Source organism: Sorex araneus, chromosome 4, assembly GCF_027595985.1.
Source record: "Sorex araneus isolate mSorAra2 chromosome 4, mSorAra2.pri, whole genome shotgun sequence".
NCBI classification, from domain to species: Eukaryota; Metazoa; Chordata; class Mammalia; order Eulipotyphla; family Soricidae; genus Sorex; species Sorex araneus.
Genome location: NC_073305.1, coordinates 127091688 through 127115714, shown reverse-complemented (window position 1 = coordinate 127115714; position 24027 = coordinate 127091688). Strand labels below are relative to the sequence as shown.

General features: G+C 38.9%; 1 protein-coding gene across 1 annotated transcript in view; it reads left to right on the top strand.

The window, feature by feature from the left end:
• Positions 1 to 24027, top strand: part of SIM1 (SIM bHLH transcription factor 1) — a 77695-nt gene that overhangs the window by 31834 nt on the left and 21834 nt on the right. Inside the window, exon 9 of the mRNA XM_004605691.2 lies at positions 14996 to 15164. Within this exon, the coding sequence (XP_004605748.1) occupies positions 14996 to 15164 (169 nt within the window). The remainder of the gene's footprint in view (positions 1 to 14995; positions 15165 to 24027) is intronic.

Sequence of the window (24027 nt, the reverse complement as noted above, 5' to 3'; positions counted from 1 at the left end):
TAAAAGCAGGTAGCTTCCAGTTCTCTCTTTGGTGATGGGCTCTATAGATAACACTATATTATGTATGGAATTATAAAAGTTCTCTGAGTCCAAATATAGAGACAGTGAAAATGTTAGAATTTTACTGTATAATACAAATTTTCTAACAATAACAATAATTAACAATTTATTTTGATTTAATACAACTTCTCTACAATGCATATTTATGTAGTACCTGAATACCAAGGTATATATAATAGTGGCAGTACATATTGCATTGTGAGTGTTTTATTATAAAATACATCTCAAGTTAATTTAATCCATTCAAATACTAGACTTTAATATACACTTAGTCAAACATTTTAGTTGTAAAGGTTTAAAGAGATTAGAAATACATGGATTTAGCTCAGGTTGGGAGATGTGAGCCGAATATAGACTATAGATTGAACACAATGGCCATTCAATGCCTTTAGTGCAAACTACAACACCCAAAAGGAAAGAGAGAACAGAAGGGAATGCCCTGCCACAGAGACAGGGTGGGGTGGGGGGAGGAGAAGGAGGGGAGTGGGAGGGATACTGTGATCATTGGTGGTGGAGAATGGGTAGAGGGATGGGTACTTGATCATTGTATGATTGAAATACAAGCACGAAAGTTTGTAAGTCTGTAACTATACCCCATGGTGATTCACTAATAAAAACTGAAAAAAAAAGAGAAATACATGGATTTTATTTTAAAGTCTGTGAGACTTGATGTGTTGTAGGTATGAACTATTTGCACAGTAGCTGTCAAAAATGTTAATGATGAACTAGATAGAGGAGGTTTAGTGAAGAATAAATTCTATCAGATGTATTTAAAAATGTTTAAGCTAAGCAAATGAAGGTTTACTTGAAAATACTGTACCAGGCCATAATTTCCCCTGTGTTTTCCTTAGGGAGTTCAGAGCTTGTGATTCTACTTTTCTATGGTCTGTGCCATAGCCAGTGTCCTGTGTCCTTTGTGTTGTACAGAGAAAGGCAATGTTTGAACAGTACCATGAGCTGTCAGTGGAATTTGGAGACTGAATTTATGTAAAGGATTCACATTTTTCAGTGTGTGAAAAGCTTATTTTTTGATGTTATAAGGTATATTTCCCCCCTCTGCTTTTCTTTTGTTGTAATAAACAGGAGTCATATACAATTGATTGTAGTGTTTTGGTGTTAGCAATCCTAGTTATGTTGGGGTGATCAATTTTGTGGTGCTGCTGAGGGTCACAATAAGTAGTGCCAGATTGTGCTTCGCATGAGGGCATTGTGGGGGGTTGGCCTCATGGTCTCATGAGTACAAGGCTGGCACTCTGCAACTGAGCCATACCCCTCAGTCCTAATTCTAGGTATTTTCTGTTTCTGAGTTTGCGTGGATTTGCAAGATAGAAGATGTGTTTCCTTTGCTTTATCTGCCAGAGATTGTCTTTTAAGGCATAAGAGTCATTCCTGGGGGCTGGAGCAATAGCACATCTGGTAGGGCGTTTGCCTTGTACTCGGCCGAGCCGGGTTCGATTCCCAGCATCCTGTATGGTTCCTGAGCACCGCCAGGAGTAATTCCTGAGTGCAGAGCCAGGAGTAACACCTGTGCATCGCCTGATGTGACCCAAAGAGCAAAAAAAAAAAAAAGAGTCATTTCTGGTCTGATCAATGAGAGTAGGTGAGGAACCCATGAGAATAAACCATGACCAAGACCAAATATGTGTTAGATGTTCACCTGTTTTAGGAATTAGAAGCATTCTACAGAGAGCGCAGATTTGAAAAATGTGAGTTTAACAATTGATGGTGAGAGGAAAGCAAGAGGCAAGGGAGGATGGGGAGGTGGGGAAGAATAGATAGGAGAGGGACCAGAATAAAGGGTGCGGGTCTTATGTTCCGTTTGTTGAAAATAGTAAAGGAAAAACTTTTAATTTTTCTTTCTTTTTGCTTTTGGGCCACATCTGGCAGTGCTCATGGCTTAAACCTGCCTCAGGGATCACTCTTTGGTGGTGCACAAAGAACCATATGTGGCACCCCAGGTTGGACAGGGATTGGCCGTGTGTAAGGCAAGAGCCCTACTAGCAGCACTACTCCTTTGATCCCAGGAAAATTTTTTGATATATTCTTTCTTTCTTTCTTTCTTTCTTTCTTTCTTTCTTTCTTTCTTTCTTTCTTTCTTTCTTTCTTTCTTTCTTTCTTTCTTTCTTTCTTTCTTTCTTTCTTTCTTTCTTTCTTTCTTGCTTTCTTTCTTGCTTGCTTGCTTGCTTTCTTTCTTTCTTTCTTTCTTTCTCTCTTTCTTTCTTTCTTTCTTTCTTTCTTTCTTGCTTTCTTTCTTGCTTTCTTTCTTGCGTTCTTTCTTGCATTCTTGCTTTTTGGGTCACACCTGGCGATGCACAGGGGTTACTTCTGACTCTGCACTCAGGAATTAACTCCTGGCGGTGCTCAGGGGACCATATGGGATGCTGGGAATCGAACCCGGGTTGGCCGCGTGTAAGGCAAACGTCCTACCTGCTTTGCTATTGCTCCAGCCCCATTATTTTTTCTTTTTTGATATTGGTTTTTATTTTTTCTAAAAAGGGCTAAAATTCAGAGGTTTGGTTGTAAGAGAGAAAATTAACAACTTTTTAAATTTACGATTTTGATAAGTGAGGCAGCACATTTTTGGGGGAGAGGAGGGACACATCCAGCAGTGCTCAGGTCAGGGCTTACTTCTGGCTCTGTGCTCAGGTTTCACTTTTGGCAGGCTTGGGGGGCCATATGGGATGCTGGGTATCAAAACTTGGTCTGCCTTGTGCAAAGCAAGCATCTTACCCACTGCACTATTGCTACAACCCCAACCTTTTGCATTTTTTTAAAGACTAAAATTCTACATCCTTACCTCCACTCCTGCTCTAGCCTCAAGAAAATAAAAAACAGAGGCCTGAGAAATAGTGCAGGGGTTAAGGCTCTTGGCTTCATGCAGCCAGTTGACGTGTCTCAAGGTGAGTCATATGTTTCACAGAATCCTCTTTTGAGCAACTTTTGAGCACAGAGCTGGGAAGGGTCCCAACTCACTACCCTCCCACAAATGAAATAAAATAATAAACAGAAAAACTATAAGATCAATAAAATTTATAATTTAGACCTAGAGAATTCTCCAATATATCTAAAACTTTGGTAGCTAGATAATGAATTTATGAGTATAAAAAGGAAATATTTCAGAACAAGAATCATAGCCTTAATGCAAGGTTTGCTCCATTCCAATATGAAACTAATTGTTTTAGGCTACATGGTAAGGCATTATTTTAAAAATCATAAATAATAATTTAAGTTGTAATCTTTAATGAAAGAAGCATAGTGTACATACAAGTCACATGAAAATCGCCAGAGACAGGACATTCTTTAAGGTAGAAAGAGTAGAAAATAAATTAGAAAGTAAGTGAAATGTGTAGGTTCAGAGACAATGTATAGACATTTAGACACCTAAAAATTATACATATTGTTGCCTTGCACAACCACCTACCCAGGTCCTATCTCTGGCATTCCATAAGGTCCCCTAAACACCACCACAAGTATTTCCTGAGCTCAGAGCCAGGAATAAGCCCGGAGTGTCACCAGATGTTGCCCCAAAACCAAAAAAACATATTGTTGCATAAGATGTTGAAGCTGTGGAAAAAGAAACCTAATAGTGTTTATAACTTTATATTATTCACAAGGAGAAACCTTGTAAATATGAACAAAAGAAACTGGAGAATTAAGTGAGATGGGAATACCTTAGTTTCAATTTCAATTAGCATTATTTAATTTGTAAAGAGATATTTTTCTGATTGTAAGTTTGTACATTCTTATTATAGAACAATTAAGATAATACAGAGAAAGATACAGAAAAGATCAGAATATCTTGGGGCTAGAGTGATAGCACAGCAGGTAGGGCGTTTGCCTTGCGTGCAGTCGACCCAGGTTCGATTCCCAGTATCCCATATGGTTCCCTGAGCACCGCCAGGGGTAATTCCTGAGTCCAGAGCCAGGAGTGACCCCTGTGTATCGCCAGGTGTGACCCAAAAAGCAAGAAAAAAAAATCTTTAATCTGGGCTGGAGCAATAGCACCTCGGATAGGGCGTTTGCCTTGCACACTGCCGATCCGGGTTCGATTCCCAGCATCCCATATGGTCCCCTGAGCACCGCTAGGGGTGATTCCTGAGTGCAGAGCCAGGAGTAACCCCTGTGCATTGCCGGGTGTGACCCAAAAAGCAAAAAAAAAAATCTTTAATCTATTTTTCAAATATTCCCTGTAACATTTTTATTTCTGCCTTCAATACGATATTCCCATTTGGTGCATGTCATAAAGATATGCACTTGCTGCATATGTTAATTAAAAAATAACTTTTCTCTTTATCAATAGTACTTTACCTGTCATTAGTATAAAAATGTAATAACTTTATATTTTATCACATGGACATACCAGATTAATGTTTCCATTCTTGATTTTTTTGACTGTATATAAATATAAGGAATAATGCTGATATGCACTTCTATATACAAACTTTGATATTTATCTCTGTTTATTTCCCTAGAATATATCCCTAGAAGTAACATTAATATTAGTGCATTCCTTATTTTGTTTTTGGTTTATTTCGGCCACACCTGGCTATGCTTAGGGCTTACTTCGGACTCTGTACTCAGAGATACCTCCTGGTGGTACCTGGGGGACCATGTGGAGTGCTAGGGCAGGGACTGAACCCAGGTCAGCCACTCAGGTACAATGACCAACCCATTGTACTCTCTCCAGTCCCATAATTAGATCATTCTTAAGACTTTTGATAAACACTGCTGGTTTATTCTCTTACCAGTACTATATAAGAATGTGCATTTAATCCATCTGATCTTCACTGAAATTGATTGTGACTTTAAAAATATTTGCCTGAAGCCAGGTAGATAACTCAGGGGATGCAACTGAATTCAGTCTTAGGCACTGTACACACCTTTCAGCACTACTGCATGTAGCCCAGGTGCCTCTGAGCACTGTGGGGGAGTCCTGAGAGCTCTAGGTCCAAGCAGTACAATGTGACAGCTTGAGTCCATAACTGTCAGGCCTACTCCTAATCCCCCGGGACACTGCTGGAGAGATACTCCCTGACCCCCCCTTTTTTTTTTACAAATTTGAAAAGCACAAATGACATCTAATAGTTGACTTGCTTATTAGTTTCTACTAGTGAGGCTAAACATTGGAAATAATTGTTTTCCATTAATTTGTTCATTGCTTATCTCCTTTATTTCTCTATTTTGTATATAGATACTATGTTACTGATTTGTAAAGTTATATCTCTGAAGGTTAAAAACACTATTACTTTTTTCACTTTCAATAGTAGTTCCAATAGTTGCAAATATGTGAAGGATAAAATTAATGTAGTATTCTAGTTTGTCCAAGTATTACATATGCTGTGCCTGAATATAATTTGAAAAAATAGTGTATTTTATTAATGTGCATAATTTTAAAGCAATATGAGTTGTTTCTTTGATTTAGGATATAATAAAATTTCAGAATAATCATTTTATAATCTGGTAATTAAAAAACCTTATATACACTTACTTGCTTTGTACACGTCTCATTTAGATACAAAGTTCTGCCAGGCTTTTTGAATATTTGGATTTTGGATGAAGAAAAGTTTATTGCTTTGGAAATTAGTTTGTTAATCCCTTTCAAGTGAACATGTGCTCTATATATGATAATGAGTTGTACAGTGACTAAAGGCTATTATTAGAAAAGGCGTTTGGGAGGTTCTTATCAAGATATGCCATTCACTACACTGTGGCACTGAACTAGAATGGAAAGGGTAATGAGCTCAGAGTTGCTCAGAGGAAGAAGCACAGAGAAATCACTGTGGTCTGTGTCAGAAAAGGAGAAAATTCAGATGCACAGTGGTGGTTGGTGCTAATGTATTACACAATCCCTATAGGATAGTCGACTATACCACATCTCTTCCAATCATTAGTTGTTCACTTACTTTTTGGTTATTATGACTTGCCCACTGTTTACAGCCATATTTTCCCTTTTTTTGAAATCACAGTGTGGTAGCTAATTTGTGCCTATACCATTTCTGATCCATTGCCGGTGTCATCCACCCCAGAGCTGGTGGGGCAAAACCTACAAAACTGGGAGGGAGATTGATGTTTCCAGTCAGAGACAGTGTTTATGTAAAACCAAAGACTTTGGGGGGAACTACAAAAAAAAATCACCAAACCAAATGGAGAAAACCACAAGGAACAAACACAAATCCACTTATTAGTATGAGACTATTACATTTCCAAGCGCGCCTTAGCTTAATTTCCCAGCAGATTGTCTTAGTCTGCGAGCCCCTCACAGTATGGAATCCTCTTTATCAGCTCTCTCTGCTGGGCTCCATGGGAGCCTGAAAATGAAACATAAAGTAGGTTTCTCTGTTGTGGAGGTTTTCCCCGTGGTCAGGCAGCAACTCTGTCAGAATATAAAGAAGGTCGTGCACTTCGTGTAACAGGGACTCTAGAATCCAATTAAAAAGTTTAGAATAAGGCGAAGTCATTCCCACTTAATCCGATCACGGTTTAATGCAATCCTCTGCTTATTTCAGTCAGCGCCTTTGGAGCCAAATCAATTGTGTGTCTTTGTTTCCACGTTCTCCTTGGTAATTTGATCACCTTCAGCTGTTAAAAAAATAGCTCAATTGGGAAATCTGGCAACATCTTTTAAGAATTGCCACAATGTAAAGTCAATAATGAAGCTCCAGTATGGCTGGATCCAAAACTGTCCTGACAGAAGCAAAAATTCAGTTGTCAATGGAGAGGGGAGGCAGAATTGAGGAGGGAAATTCTCGAAAAGAATCTTGATGCCAAAAAAAAAAAAAAAACCGAAACCCAACACACACACACACACACACACACACACACACGTCCAAACAAAAACCTGATTTACTTGAAAGCTGTAAAAGCTGTAATATGTTAGTGTCTCTGTAGGCATCATGAAAGCTTGTCTCCCATAATGAAATAATAAATATCAATATATATTTTTGAAAGCTGAGCATCCCTGTTGGTGGTTTATTTGATGTGCAAAGGTGTGACCTTGAGTTTCCCAAATGACAAGTTTATCTTGTGAGCGTACAAGATGCTTAAGGGAAGCTGAGAGGATCAATAATGCAAAAATGACCACTTTTATTCTACTGGAATTTTACTAATTCAAAGTATGTACAGGACTATTATAACATTTACAGCAAACTCAGAGTGATAATCATGCAAATTGGATGATTTCTGGCTGTCTACACTGGAATAAGATTACTATTACTATTATTACAAATAGAGATGAGATTAATAAGCTTCAAGTTCTAGTGTCTGTATATCACTTCTTTCTCATTGCTGTCAGAGCCAAAGTACCTGAAGATGTCATGTATCAGAGGCTGCTCTCCAACAAGTCAGTGACGGAGAAAAAAAAAACCAAAACGTTTTTTTCTTTTATATGAATTGATATCAACAGTTTTTTAAAATTTTTTTCATTTATTTATTTATTTTTATTTTGGGGGGTCACACCCGGCGATGCTCAGGGGTTACTCCTGGCTCTGCGCTCAGGAATTACTCCTGGCGGTGCTCAGGGGACCATATGGGATGCTGGGAATTGAACCTGGGTTGGCTGCGTACAAGGCAAATGCCCTACCCGCTGTGCTATCACTCCAGCCCTCAACAGTTGTTTTTAAAAAATAATGACAAGTTGCACATGCCATAGTTCCTTTTTGATCAAGTTTGGGAGAGTAGCATGAGCTCCTGTGGCATGTGTGAGTCCTAAACTAGGTCTATGACATTTTTTCAAGGAAACTTAGAAGTGAAGCAGAGCTGTGTCTTTCTTTCATTAATATCAGCCAAGTTCCTCTCCACACTGACGTTAGAACCCAAATTATAAAACCATTTAGAAGTGTTTAGTGAGTGCTTTGTTAACCCTTGCTCCGTGGGGAAGTACTAAGGGGCTTCCTGAGTATACCTGTGAGAATGTGTGTGCTGCCTGAGCAGCGAGGAGGGAAAGGGAGAGACAGAGGATTCTTCTTCATGTCTGGGTTTGAAGTATGTCTGTGGGGGGTGGGGGGAAGGGGTGTGGGAGGGCTGGAGTGGAACTTATAATGTGATTCCCATCAGCATCTAGACCTTTAATCTATACAAATGAAATACTCAACTTAATAGAATTCTAAAAGTAACAAAGAAACAATGCTTTGTTCTTGGTGAGTCTGCCATTCAGAGCTGCTCTTGGCAACACATCAACCATACTTTTAATGACTTTAAGTGGGTATTATATATTTTTTTTATCATGCTTTTCATCCGAACATATCTTGAGCTGCTGAAAGTTTTGAACAGAGAAACAGGCAGGCTGAACTCTCAGAGTGACAAACAAGATAGTGTTACTCTAAGTTCTACTTTTGCTGACTTAGCAATAAAAAAAACTCTGCCTTTTGAAATGTATTTTGGTTATAATGCAATAAAGTTTAAGAGACAAAGGAATATCAGCAAATTACATTAAATTCAAGACAAAAAAAGGGGAAAATGCAGCCTAGGGAGGTATTTATAATGGAATGTATTGCAGTTGCTACTAAAGATAAATGATTTAGAGGCCTGGAGAGATATCCTAGCAGGTTTAGCACTTGCTTTGCATGCAGGTTGGATCTCCAGCACCCTAGGGAATGACTCCCAAGCGTAGAACCCAAGGGTATACCTGGAGCACTGCCAGTGCCCCCAATCAAAACAAAATAAAGTGAAACTATTTTTTTTCTTTTTTTTTGGGTCACACCCGGCAATGCTCAGGAGTTACTCCTGGCTCTACACTCAGGAATTATCCCTGGCGGTGCTCACGAGACCATATGGGATGCTGGGAATCGAACCCGGGTCGGCTGCATGCAAGGCAAATACCCTACCCGATGTGCTATTGCTTCAGCCCCAGTGAAACTATTTTTTATGGGAAATTGAGTTGCTAAAAAATGAGTGCTATTATTGAGTGAGCATTTACTATGATGTAAGCGCTATGTTATATGTTTTTCATATTTTATCTAAACTTCACCACATTCCTATGTGTTAAATGGAGGAAACTGACATCTTGATAGTCTGTTATATAGTAAGAGACTCAAACCCTCAATTACCAGACGTCATAATATTTTGTTAAAATCTGGTAGATTCTTTTCAAATGTGCACCAAGCGTTAATATTTGTATTATGTTTCAAGTGTGTGGATTTTTCTGCTATTTACTAGAATTCTCCTGCATATCTTTGGAATTTTCTATAATTTTTTGCTTTTAAAGATTTATTTAGCACTGAGCTGATTTAATTTTAAGGATTTCTATTTTTGAAGCTACACAAAAAAATTGGAAAGACACTTTCAGTTAGTTGTAATGCATATGTTAGGAGTCTAAAAGTGTGCAGGAGAAAAATGAATTTTGATTTATTTTCTTCTGGTAATCTTTCTTAATTGTTGCATTTGCATTAATAATTGATTTTCAGAGGCTGGAGTGATAGCACAGCGGGTAGGGCTTTTGCCTTGCACGTGGCCGACCCGGGTTCGATCCTCGGCACCCCATATAGTCCCCCCAAGCACCGCCAGGAGTAATTCCTGAGTGCAGAGCCAGGAGTAACCCCTGAGCATCGCTAAGTGTGACTCAAAAAGCAAAAAAAAAAAAAAAAAAGAATTGATTTACAAAGGCCAGAGTGATAGTACAGTGGGTGGGGGGTGGGGCACTTGCTTTGCATGCTGCTGACCTGAGTTTGTTTTTTTAAATTAATCTTTATTAAAAACTCTGTGATTTACAAAATTGTTCTTTCTACAGTACTGTTGTTTCAAGAATTTAGTGTTTCCAGTACCATCAGTGTGACCTTATTTCCACCAATACCCCCAGTTTCCTTTGTAGTCCCAACCTGCCCTCTTAAGCACATAACAAATTCACTTTATATTACTTATTTCAACAAAACTTTGAGAAATGACAAGTAGATTGCTCAGAAAATAAGTCAGTAAGAGCGAGTTTGTTATTACTGTATGATTTTGATGTACATAAGTAAGAAATTAAAATCAATTAATATATTAAAATGCCTATTCTCATTTACATACATATTTTTTCCACTCTAGAATCTAAAGCATATTACTCCAAACTTTATTTTATACTTGGATCTCATCATGGCAATAATCATGTCTCACCTCTGGCCTGGGTTTGATCCTAGGCATCCCATATGTTCCCCGAAGCCCCACTAGAGTAAACCCTGAGCACAGCTGAGTATGACTACCCCCTCTTAAAAAATTGGTTTACAAAACATTTTTGCCACATTTTCAAGTGTGCATAATCTCATTGTCAGCTTAGGTCCTAATATTATTCAGGCAGGTGCTGAATAACACTCTGCTGCCCTGTGGACAGAAGTATATTCGGCATGGAGGTGCTTGAGGGTGAGAACTGCACCTCCTGGGAGAGCCCCGCTATCCTGTGCACTGTTGCATATGTGTTCTCAGGGCACGTGGCTCAGTCACAGGGATCTTGGGAAAAGGTTTTGGTTGTAAGGTATTTAGAAGTCATTGAGCAAAGTAATTCTTATCCTACATTCTACAAATGGCCAACGGAACACAACAAACTCAATCAATTGATCTCTCTGTCTTGTTTTGGGGTCTCACCCAGTGGTTTTGGGGAGCTACTCCCGGTTCAGTACTTGGGAGTTACTCCTGTGGTGCTCAGGGGACAGTGCAGTGCTGGGAATCAAACCTAGGATCTTATACAAGCAAGGCAAGTGGCCTACATGAAACCACAACCCTGGACTTCCCAAAATAGCACTTGGCTCTTTTCTTCTAGGAGATCACTTGTAAAACAAGATGATTAGTTCTTCATAAATTGCTAACTTTGCATCCTAAGTGGATATTGATTTTGTTGAAAGCTCTTTTTGCATATATTCATGAATATGTAATTATTATATCAGGGATAAATTATGTGGGCAGATACTTAACATTGTCACTAAATGATTCACTTTGTCTTGATTTGTATAGAGAAGCGTTATATTATATACGAAGTTTACGTATTTTATTAGTATGACATGTAATCTCAGAAGTAACAGCATGTCATTTTCTTTCCCAGTGTTGTCTTTTGCTATCTTTAAATTTACAACTCTATTTTTATATTGGTATCAAAATTGAGTTTTAAAAGTCATAAAAGAAAGGCAAAAATAGCTATCAGCAACATTAGAGAAAAAAACCCAGTAAAGAATGGAGGAAGAAACCATTTCTTTTTTTTTTTTTTTTTTTTTGCTTTTTGGGTCACACCCAGCGATGCTCAGGGGTTACTCCTGGCTTTGCACTCAGGAATTACTCCTGGCGGTGCTTGGGGGACCATATGGGATGCCGGGGATCGAACCCGGGTCGGCCGCGTGCAAGGCAAACGCCCTACCCGCTGTGCTATCGCTCCGGCCCCAAGAAACCATTTCTGATCTCCTTTTTTCCTTCAAAAATGGACTCTGTGGGTCCAGAGTGAAGTGCAATAAGGTGCTTGCTTTGCACACAGCTGACCCAGATTCGAACCCAGCCATCCCATATGTTCTAAGCACTGCCAGGAGTGATTCCTGAGTGCAGAGCCAGGAGCAACCCCTGAGCACTGTCAAATGTGTCCAAAAAATTCAAAAGAAATTCACCCTGATGTACTCTTTGGGAGATAAAACCTTTCCTTACTGATTTCTCCTCAGACCCTCCAACAGAGGCTGCAGACAGTCAGTAAAGATGTATTAAATAAATGAGTAGGGTTAGCAGTCAGGAAAGATTTCATGGAAGGGAGAAGAAACTAAGATACTTTTTTTTCTCTCTTTCTCTTCCTTTGGCTGTTGTGATGATTCAGGATCATACCACTTGCTCATGGTGCTCCCACACATGCTGGCTTAGTGCTAACTGGGGTCACTGTGGTATCACAGACATGGTTGCAGGGCTTATCCTGCTGTCCATGATCCAGACATCTTTAATTGTGGTCCTTTCTGTGGTTTGCACATCTTTGGCTGTTTTGTGGCCACACACCTGATGCAATACTTTTGAGACTGTACTCTCTGTTGTGGGGTGTCAGGCAGTGGAGCCCCTGTTCCTTGTTCAGCACCTGTGGGCTACTATAGGGATAGTTCTCAGACTTATCTTTGGATTCAGGCAATTTTCCTCTTAGCTGTTCCCTGGGCCCTCCTTAATTAAGTGGTTATAAATGTGTGCTAGAGAAGAAGGGAGTCAAGAATATAATATTAAGGTCAATTTGGGGAGAACTGTTTTGGCTAACGTGAGGAATTTATGCAGGAAAATCCCCACATAGTGTCAGAAAAATATGTGGGGAGTACATTTTGGAGGACACTGGATTTCTGACCCAAGTGGGCAATCTCATATACGCTGTCCTTAGGACCTGATTCGTGCAGTAAAGCAAATCAGTGACATACTCTCACCTCTCAAGCCCACTTTCTGAAATTTTGAAACTATGTGCCTGCTTTCTGAAATTTTGTTGCTCACTTAGGAGAATTAATTTAATTTATTCTATGGGTGCACCTGGGAGGAGCTCTGGGTACAATACATATATCATTTTTTAGAACACATCTGGTGGTTCTCAGAGCTTACTCCTGGCTCTGTGCTCAGGGATGGGAGGGACATGGTGGATGAGTTGGTTACTGAGATTGAACCTAGGTTGGCTGTGTGCAACGCAAGTGACCTGTCCTTTTTGCTATTTTCCTGGTCCTTGTTTTACATGCATGACTGGCTTGATGGGCTATTTGACAGAAAGTCATTGTAATTTTCAATTATGTATTACATAATTTCTAATTATGTAATTAGATGTGTAATACATAATTGAAAATATGTATCAATTTACATTTATAAATTGATACATATTTTATCAATGTATGCAACATTAAAGTAATGACTTTTTTTTTTGCTTTTTGGGGTCACACCCAGCAATGCTCAGGGGTTACTCCTGGCTCTGTGCTCAGGAATTACTCCTGGCAGTGCTCGGGGGACATATGGGATGCTGGGAATTGAACCTGGGTTGGCTGTGTGCAAGGCAAATGCCCTACCCGCTGTACTATCGCTCCAGCTCTAAAGTAATGACAATTGTTTCTTTGATTGAGGATATTAAAGAACTACATAACAATCATTAATTATAATCTAGGCCTTAAAATCATTACATAAACTTGCTTACCTACCAGATGTCTCTTTTTCATTTATTTAGAGAAATATATATGTAGATATACATAAACATATATCGATGTATATTTAAAAATAGCAATGATTTTGTATCAGAGTCCATCTACTTGGTACTAGTAAAAAAATGAATCATATCACTATATTATAGTTTGCATCAGTAATATTATTAGACTTTTTTTTTTTTTTTACTTTTTGGGTCACACCTGGCGATGCACAGGGATCATTCCTGGCTCATGCACTCAGGAATTACCCCTGGCGGTGCTCAGGGGACCATATGGGATGCTGGGATTCGAACCCGGGTCGGCCGTGTGCAAGGCAAACGCCCTACCCGCTGTGCTATCACTCCAGCCCCTAGACTTGTTTTAATACTTTAGTTTAACTTGTTTTACCTTATGCTTAGTCAGTTAAGGCACTATTTGCCTGAATTATACTTTTGTATTAGCCTAAATTCTCTGTAGAAGATCAAAGACAAAGAAAAGAAGTTAAACATTTGGTGATCCAGAGATATCTGACAGTCATATTTATATATATGATTTTATTAATTTATTAAAGTTTGTATATATAACTTAGATTATTAAAATAGATATAAATTATTTTAAAAGGTGAATCCATTAGAAAGTGAAAAGAATGGGAGAATGAAAGAGAAAAAAAAGAGGCATACAGAGAGAGAGGAAACCAATGGAGTGTGTTGTACAAAAATAGCTGCCCTAAAGACTTACATACTTGCTAAAGGTGTTACAAATTGGACTTGGGTTTGTGCTTTTTGACTTCCACTGCAAAGAAGAAAAAGTGATGAGTTATTTGATTGGCAGTGTTCATGAGATACAAAGAAATCAATTACCTTGGAGCAACCCGGCTAGTCTGTGGAAGCTGAGGGGAAATTCTCCCAAGAGTCCTCATAAAGAAGACGCTGATACATTTTATTTCAGCGGCAGGTGGGAAGGGTTCGTATTCTCTTATTGAAGCCGAGGAATCAGACAAGATTGCCAGCTGCCTAGAAGCAGGTTGAGGTGGTGGCTGTGGGCAGGGCCAACACTGTCATTTTCAGTCCATAGATGCCTACGGAAGAGTTTTGTAATGAACTCTCTAAGATAACCTCTTTGTGTCATAGTATGTGGTTATTATGCTTGTCTGTTTGCTTACTGTTTCTTCTCTCAGATTGATTGCGATCTTAAGAAGGACCAGACTTCCTATATATCTTATTCTTTCATCTCCACATAGCATGAAATTCAGTCTATGTTAGGAGCTTTACAAATATTTTGACAAATACCAAATGAAGCAATGAAAAGAATTTGTCGCAAAGTGTATTTTAAAATAACAGACTTAGCTTGTTGAAAAAGACTTGTAGCTACTTATTAGCCTGTTTACACTAGTTTTCTAGCTATCAGAACATTTGGAATGGTTACTAGAATAATTGATCTTGGAAGCACTTACAGAAAGACATTCTCCTTGCCAATAATTAGCATCAGATGGCCACTTGCCTGTTGAGTTCATTCCACACAGGAAGTTTTTAGAGTAAGTTTGATAATCCATAGCTCACTGAGCAGAACACAAAAAGACAGTCAAATATGCACAATTATGAACTTATTTCCACTTATTAAAAAATCACAGAAACACATTTTTAAAGCAAGACATTTTCATAAGTTTGCCTATGGTATATGTGGTAGCCACCTTCACATTCGTTACTTAAATCTTAGGCGTTTCTGAAACAATTGAGATTTTTGTGGAAGTGAATTGCATAGCTAAGTTTTGCTTGCTTCTTTATTGCTTATTGTCCTTTCTGGCAAAGTGAGTAGATGCATTTCTTAGGGTAGCTAATTAAAGACTGTGTCCTCCCACTCTGCAGGGACACGGAATACAAAGGACTGCAGCTCTCCCTGGACCAGATCTCAGCCTCCAAGCCAGCCTTCTCTTATGCCAGCAGCTCCACTCCTACCATGGCTGACAACAGGAAGGGGACCAAATCCCGGCTCTCTAGTTCCAAGTCAAAATCCAGGACATCTCCCTACCCTCAGGTAGATGCATTCACTCTGGTTTTGGACGTGGTTTGAAAGTTGATGGGGCATCCAACCTGTTTGGAATTAATTGTCTGGTTTCAATAAGTTTAATAGTTCTATAAATAAGGAAAGCTTTCAAACACTGTAATTTTCCTCTTTGTCCTGTAAAATAACCATGCTAGTAAAAATTTGAAAATGATCTTGTGGTTTACTGCTTTACTATAGAGGTTGTAAGAGTCTCCATTGCAGTTAAAATTATAACTTGGTTATTTCCAGGAAATAACTATGATCCTTATTTTGTTTTATCTCCACCACAATGAACCAGGAATGTGTAGCCAGCATAGTGAAATGTAGAAAACAAGAGCTTGATGAGAAAAATAGAATTTTAGGACAGGATCTGAAGCAGAAGGAAATTAAGAGGTAGAGGCAAAGGATCAAGGATTGCATTTCGCCATGAGATTTGAGCACAGATGGACTGTTTATGAGGAGGAATGAAATAGAGAGGGTCTTCCAGATGGCAAGAGTGGTAGGAAAAGCAACTCTTTTCTCATCTTTGCAAGGTGCTGAGCCGATGAGACCCAGAGGAGATTTTTCTAAAAACACTGCAAGGTACAAAGATGAGTCCTGATTCTTGGAAGGCAAATATATTTTCTGATCAGTCATTGAGATATAGAAACAAGACCATGTGAATTACTCCTTCTTGGCCTGAAGAAAGGAGGACAGAATAGAGATTCCCTGCTCACCATCCCATGACCACATCCCTTTTCTTTAAGGGTGTCCTGTGAAATTTGCTGCAGCTGATTAGGAAAACTCAGGAAATGGTTCCTGGAAGGATTGGATACCAAACAGGATTTGAAATATTTTTTCATCAGAATGGCTTGATCATTCATATTTGAATATTTTAATATTTTTGAGCCACATCTGCTCAGGGTCTCTTTCTACCTCTGCTCAGGAGCAACTCCTGTGGTGTTCACAGAAGCAGATGTGTTGCAGGACTTCAAACCAGGGTGGATGAGATGCATGGCAAGCTCCTTTACTCCCTTACTATCTCTGTGGCTGCTAAATATCTGTATGCTAATATACATTTATTACTTTCTGTTTATTGATTTTCCTTCTTCCTTTCCTTTTGTTGTTGCTGCTGCAATGACCAGGTCACATACAAACCTGGCTATGGTGCTTGTATATTTTAGGTGTGGTGTTTGACAGAGGTTGTACATACGGTTGTAGTGCTTGCATACTTGGCTGTGGTGCTGGCCAAGGGTTGCCCTGCCTTATAGTTGTGCTCACACATGTTCTGGCTGCAGTGCTTGTTGGTGGTTGCTGCAGTGCTCACAGGTGTTTGCCAGGGATTGCACTTTCCACCCCGGGAACTTTCTTATTTTTAAGTGGTCTCACTAGGAATTTCACCCCGTAAGTTGTGGTGTTCACACACACACCTGGCTGCAGTTTGGTCAAAGATCACTCGCAGTGCTAAGGATCCCGGATAACAAAGTGTTAGGATCACACTTGATGCACATGGCATCACTGGGGATTAAACTTGGGCCCTTATCCTTTCAAGGCAGGGTTTCCATATTTCTGACTGGAACCCTCAATATACATTTTAAAGTAAAAGTGTCAATTCAGTAATTATAGACATAGAAATGATTATTTCCTTACTTATCAGAGCCATGTGACTCTGTTAATTTCTATAAGTGTGTGTGTGCTGTTTGAGGAACTATTCATTCTTTCATTGAAGAAATCATCACTAAGAGATACTATTTGTTGGAATATTTCTAGAAATTTCTGTATTCACTTAGGCCTTTCAAACAGTGCACAGGGAACTCAGGAGTCACGTGTGGTGATGCTTAACTCAGCTGTGCAAGCCAAATAGTTCAATACTTGGATCTGGTTACCCAGAGTTGCTCTGACTCAATGGTACTGGGGACTACCAGGTCCTTTCTGGCGATGTCTGGAATGGGAACATGCTGTGCAAGGCATCAAATTCAGGGTCTTTTATATGCTAAACATATTCCTTTATATGTTTATAAATGTAGGTCTCTAGCCTTTAGCTCTCTCCCACCCTTATTTACTAGGTGAACTTAAAAGCTTTTCATAGGTAAATTTGTTAGCCTAAGTTGAATCTTGGTAAAGCCTGTTTTAAAAGCTTGATTATTTTAAAAACTTAAACTCCTCCACAGAAAACCACTTTACACTTGACAAAAAGGGAGTCAACATGTGATGCCACGGCATTTTTCATTTCATACATTCTGATAAGCACTTTGTTTTTAAGGTATGTTTTACCAAAATTCATGGTGGAGGAAAAGTTGTCCCTTTTATTGAATATCTAAGGAGAAATCTTTCTTTTCTTTTCTTTTCTTTTTTTCTTTTCCTTTTTGTGGAGGGGTTGGGATGGTGGAGGGTGGTGTCATTCCTGTTGGTGCTCGAGGTTTACTCCTGGCTCTGAACTCAGGGATCATTTCCGGGGATTGAACCAAGGTCAGCCACTTGCAAGTCATTAACCTCTGCTAGCCCTAATATATGTATTTTATAAAAAAAAAAGCACTACCAAAAAAATTAGAAATAGAAAATCCACGGGTTCATTATTTTTCTTTTCAAAATTGTGATTTGTGTGACTGGAGCTATAATACATTGGGTAGCGTACTTGCCTTGCATATGGCCAACCCAGGTTTGATTCCCATTATTCCATGTCACCCCCTGAGCACCGCCAGGTTTAATTCCACATTGCAAGCCAAGAGAATCCCCTCAACTTCACCAGGTATGGCTCCCCCAAAGAAACCAAAAAACTGTCATTTCTTCTAGAAATGTGCTTTGACATATGAAAATCACCAAATATGTACACACATCAACTGTGCATTCATTTTGTGGTTTATACTTATAGCATATAAAAGTAGACATTAGGATTTTGTCTCTGCATTTTACCTGACATTATGCAGTCATGAATCAAGTTTTTTGGTGTGTGTCCAACAAATATTATCCTTTCATTGTGTTTATTTATTTATTTTATTTATTTTTTATTGATTCATTGTAAGGTACAGTAACAAAGCTTTCATGTTTGAGCTTCACTCATACAGTTATCAAACACCCATCCCTTCACCAGTGCATGTTTTCCACGACCAAAATCCCCAGTATCCTTCCCACCCCACCCATTCCACACCTGCCCCTGCCTGTGTGGCAGATAATTTGCACAGTATTCTATTTCTCTATTTTAATTACCTTTGATATTTCGAGACCATTCCCACCACCGCTCATACCTGCCAAAAAGGCAATGCTAGACAACGTGCTTTGTATTGCTTGTTATGGATACAATATCGGCTGTGTGCTCTAGAAATTCTAAAATTTTAATAATTAGGATCTGAAGAGATTTCGGCAGCAAGTTGCTCTGGTCCGAGGTTCATTTGTGTGTCTCTGGATCATGGCTGTGTGGCAGTTTAAGTAGATGGTGGCCGGAAGTGGCATCATCTCGGAGTCCCTTCGCGGTGAGGGGAAAGAGAAGGGCCCATTCCTCCCCTGTCCCATGAGGCCTGGCATTTGCCACCACCACCACTCGTACCTGGAGCTTGTCAATGACTTCTAGAAAATGGCAGACTCTGGAACTCCTAGAGGGCAGGCAGAGGGATGGCACCTGCCCCCGTCTGAGTTGCCCAGCGGAAATGGCCTATTGCAAATCCAGGACCATTTCTTCAGCAAGTTGCTTCTGTCTGAGGTTCGTTTCTGTGTCCCATTGTGTTTATTTTAGATAATTCTTGTGCTATTCAATAATTAACTGAGTTACTACTGATAGGAACTTAGTGTTATTGGTAGGTAAAGCAATGGAATACAGCATCTTTGAGTGTGAGGAGCAACTTGTGTCGAGATGAGGGAGTTTGCATTTGATATGGTCTGTCCTGGAAAAAAGAGGCCTTGTGGGAATATTAGAAAAGTATGACGTCACTGTTTCTGCTGGATGAAAGCAATTCATGTCATAATCTTGGACTGTAAATCCTCAGCATTAAAAAAAAAAAATGTAGGGGGCTGGAGTGATAGCACAGCGGGTAGGGCGTTTGCCTTGCACGCGGGCGACCCGGGTTCGAATCCCAGCATCCCATATGGTCCCCCGAGCACCGCCAGGAGTAATTCCTGAGTGCATGAGCCAGGAGTGACCCCTGTGCATCGCTGGGTGTGACCCAAAAAAGCAAAAAAAAAAATAAATAAAAATAAATAAAAAAAAATGTAGCTTCTCAGGAGCCATACCTGATCAGAATTGTCCTTATATTGAGGAATGTTTTATTTTTATGTTATTATGTTTTTGACTTAGATGTTAACTGACTTCCTATATCAGAAAAAGAGATGCTGGCCTTATGCTAAATGAAAGTAAGAGTTTGTGATACAAAGAAGTGGCATGCAAAATGGGCTTAAGTATGTGCTTAAAGAAGCAATATATAGGAGATAACTGTACATAGAGGGCTTTAGGTCAGCTATGGGGATTTCATAGATAAATGAGAAAATTGAAGTTCTGAGCACAGAATTCAGGGCAGCGTAAGAGAAAGAAGACCATTCAGGAAGACCAAGGTTAGGAAGAAAGATTAGGTCTGGGTTGAAGTATTATCTCTCTGGCCCAAATAAATACTTTCATTATTATTATTACTATTATTATTAGTAGTATTATTAATGATATTAACTCACTATCAATTAAAAAGTTACTTATGATTAAGTTTCAAATATACAGCATTCCAACACCAAAATCTTAACCTGTTTCCCTCCCACCCTTCTGCCTGAATCTGTCACAGGCACTTTTCTTCTGTTTCATTTTAATCTCTGTGGTTTACAACACTGTAACTGATAGGGTATCGTGCATATCACTTTAGTGTTCCATATTACCACCTCCTGCCCCCTTCCCAGCTTCCTATTGAAGACAAATTCTCCTGTTGTTCCTATTACTTTTGGGCTTTTGTTATCCTTCTGTGTTTCTGTATACCCAGCATATGAGAGAGATCATTCTATGTCTGTCTCTTTCCCTCTGACTGATTTCACTCAGTGTGATATTCTCCAAATGCATCATATAGCAGCAAATTGCATGAGCTCATATTTTCTTACAATTGAAAAGTATTCCATTTTGTATATATGTATGATACATTTTTTTTTAAATCCAAGAATATACTTCAAGAATATACTTTAAAATATTCAATTGTCATCAGATTTTTTTTAAAAAGGCAGTTTCTAGAGTTTCCAGGAATGGGCCTCTAATTATTATTATTATTTGCTTTTTGGGTCACACCCGGCATTGTACAAGGGTTACTCCTGGTTCATGCACTCAGGAATTACTCCTGGTGGTGCTCCGGGGACCACATGGGATGCTGGTAATCGAACCCAGGTTGGCACGTGCAAGACAAATGCCCTACCTGCTGTGCTATCACTCTAGCCCCTGGGCCTCTAATTATTATTCATAAACATTGAGTGAAAAATTCCATTAGTATTATTTGTTAGGTCTCTTTCTTTATTCTCTTTTAGAAATTATCTAGAAATTTCTCAGATGTTCATTAAACAACAAACAAAAGTACTGCTTTCTGGAATTATTTAGTCACTCTTACCCAAACATGTAATTGCAATTTGCTGCCATCACCCCATTTGTATAGCCGATGAACTTTCAGGTCCTCCTTGTAGTTATAGGTTTGGGAATGATTTTAGATTTGATTATATTATAGCCATTTAATGAATGACTTCATCACCTTTGTATCCCTGTATGTTACCCTGGATAGGAGAGGTCAAAATAGAATTGTTTTAGAAAAAAATCGTTGTAAGAAATAGAGCCAATTTACAAAGATTCTCCGCATACCGATTACGCTGCTATGTACAATCCCACTAGTGTAAATGTTGCATATCATTGGGTCAATATTAATAAAAGTAACAGCTTACTTTCATAACAATATTTTCAGTTATTTTTAGAAACTGTAATACAGTTAAAAGTTTTCTTGCCATAGTTCAATCACATCAATCATGAATGGATTGCCTCCTGATTCTAGTTTCCTTTCAAACTTTTCATGTAGGCATACTAATAGTTGTTACATTTATTACACAGTATGTGTGCCCTGCTGTTTTTCTGCATCATCCTTTCCTCTTGCTTTTTCCCTAGTCAGTAATAACCAATACACTTTGTAATTCTGTAGTAACTGCACCTGCTTAAGATTGTGTATGCTTCTAAAATATGTAAGCATTTAATCACTTGCTACATATACACTATAACACTTTCAGGTTTTATTCCACATCTGTTACTTTAACAATCCCATAGAAGCCTCTTAATTTTCATTGTCCACAATCTGGCTACACTCCCGTGGTAGTAGGCACTCTCTGCAACAGTTCTTTCTGCCCTCAAATATATAGTGATACTGACTTTTTATTATTTATTTATTGGTTTGGGGGTCACACTTTGTGGTGCTCAAGGCTTAGTCCTGGCTCTGAGCTATAGAATTATTCCTGGTAGTGCGTGGGGGACCATATGGTATGCTATGGATTGAACCCAGGTTCAATGCAAGGCAAGGCAAGGCAAGCAATGCATGCAAGGCAAGCCCCCTACCCTCTGTACTATCACAGTATTTTTACTTGCTATGTAGCCCCATATACTAACTTTTAAAATTCTCTCCTTCCCTTCATTTTGTTGTTATGACAACTGGGCATTGCACATGTTCTTTTTTTAATTTTTAAAATAAATTTCTGTTTTATTGAGGTATTGCTTTGGTTTAATTCCTTATAAAACATCCATTATAAATAGAAGGATGCATTTTTTTAAATGAATGTATGATTTGAGTTATTTCATTGCACTATGTACATCACACAGATCATGTAGCTCTGAACCTAATTTAACATCAGCCTCTCTAATTTCAAACCTGTGCTTGTTGTATTAAGCTGAAGAGCTTCTTTCAGATTTCTGATTATTTAACTTTACTATTAATTCAGTTTCGCAAAGGTAGATGGATGTTGCAGCTCCAAATATTTTTTAAATTTTTTCTTTTCTTTTATTATTATTTAATTTTTTTTAATGAAACACTATGAGATATAATTATAGACTTACACACTTTTGTGATTTCAGTCATACAATGGTTGAATACCCATCCCTCCACCAGTGCCCATTCTCTACCACCAATGTTCCCAGTATCCCTCCTGTCACCCCTACTTAATCCCCCCACGTCTGTGACAGGTACATCCCCCCCCTCTCTCTCCTTTTGGGTGCTATGGTCTGCGATTCAGGTAATCCATGGCCAATACGCTTGGTCTGTAGTCTACTTTCAGCACATATCTCCCATCCTGAGGGAGGCCTCCAAGCATCTTTCCCTTGGTGGTCCCTTCTCTATCTGCCCTTTTCCCCAGCATGTGAGGCCAGCTTCTAAGCCATGCAGGAATTCTCCTGGCCCTTACCCCTACTATCTCCCATTATGTTACTTTATATTCCACAAATGAGTGCAGTCCTATGTCTGTCCCTCTTTTTCTGACTCATTTCACTCAACATGATACTCTCCATATCGATCCACTTATATGCAAACTTCATGATTTCATCTTTTCTAACAACTGCAAAGTATTCTGTTGTGTAGATGTAGCCGAGTTTCTTTAACCAGTCATCTATTGTTGGTAACCCAGGTTTTTTCCCAGATTCTGGCTATTGTAAATAGTGCTGTAATAAACATACAAGAGCAGATATTATTTCTACTGTATTTTTTTGCATTTCTGGGACATATTCCCAGAAGTGGAATTGCTGGGTCAAATGGGAACTCAATTTCTAGTTTTTTGAGAAACATCCGTACTGTTTTCCAAAAAGGCTGAACCAGTCATTATTCCCCCAGCAGTGTAGAGGGTCCCTTTCTCCCCATATCCATGCCAACACTGGGTGCCATTGTTCTTTTGGATGTGGGCCAGTCTCTGTGGTGTGAGATGATATCTCATTGTTGTTTTGATCTGCATATCCATGATGATTAGTGATGAAGAGCATTTTTTCAGTTGCCTTTTGGCCATACAGATTTCTTCTTTGAGAAAGTTTCTGTTCATTTCATCGCCCCATTTTCTGAGGGGGCTGGATGTTTTCTTCTTGTAGAGTTCAGCCAGGGCCTTGTACATTCTTGATGTTAGCCCCTTTTCAGATGGGTATTAGGTGAATATCCTTTCCCATTCTGTAGACTGTTTTTGTATTCTGGTCACTGTTTCTTTTGAGGTACAGAAGTTTCTAAATTTAAGATAGTCCCATTTGTTTATCTCTGTTTCCACTTGCTTGGTCAGTGGCATTTCATCTTTGAAGATACCTTTAGCTTCAGTGTCGTGGAGGGTTTTGCCAACCTTTTCTTCAATGTATCTTATGGTTCTGGTCTGATGTTGAGGTCTTTAATCCATTTTGATCTGACTTTTGTGCTTGGTGTTAGGTAGGGGTCTGAGCCCATCTTTTTTCATGTAGCTGTCCAGTTATGCCAGCACCACTTGTTAAAGAGTCTTTCCTTGCTCCACTTCACATTTCTTACTTCCTTAACAAAGATTAGATGATCATATGTTTGAAGGTGCATGTAAGGATATTCAATCCTGTTCCATTAGTCTGTAACTCTGCCTTTGTTCCAGTACCATGCTATTTTAATTTTTACTGCCTTGTAGTAGAGTTTGAGGTTGGGGAAAGTGATGCCTCCCATTTTCTTTTCCCCAGGAATTCCTTTAGCTATTCGTAGGGGTTTGTTGTTTTATATGAATTTCCGGAGTGTTTGATTCATTTTTTTGAAGAATTTCATGGGTATCCTTATAGGGAGCGCATTGAATCTGTATAATGCTTTGGGGAGTATTGCTGTTTTAGAAATGTTGATTCTCCCAATCTATGAGCAGGTTTTTTTTTTCCATCTCCTCGTGTACTCTTTTATTTCTCAAAGTAGTGTTTTGT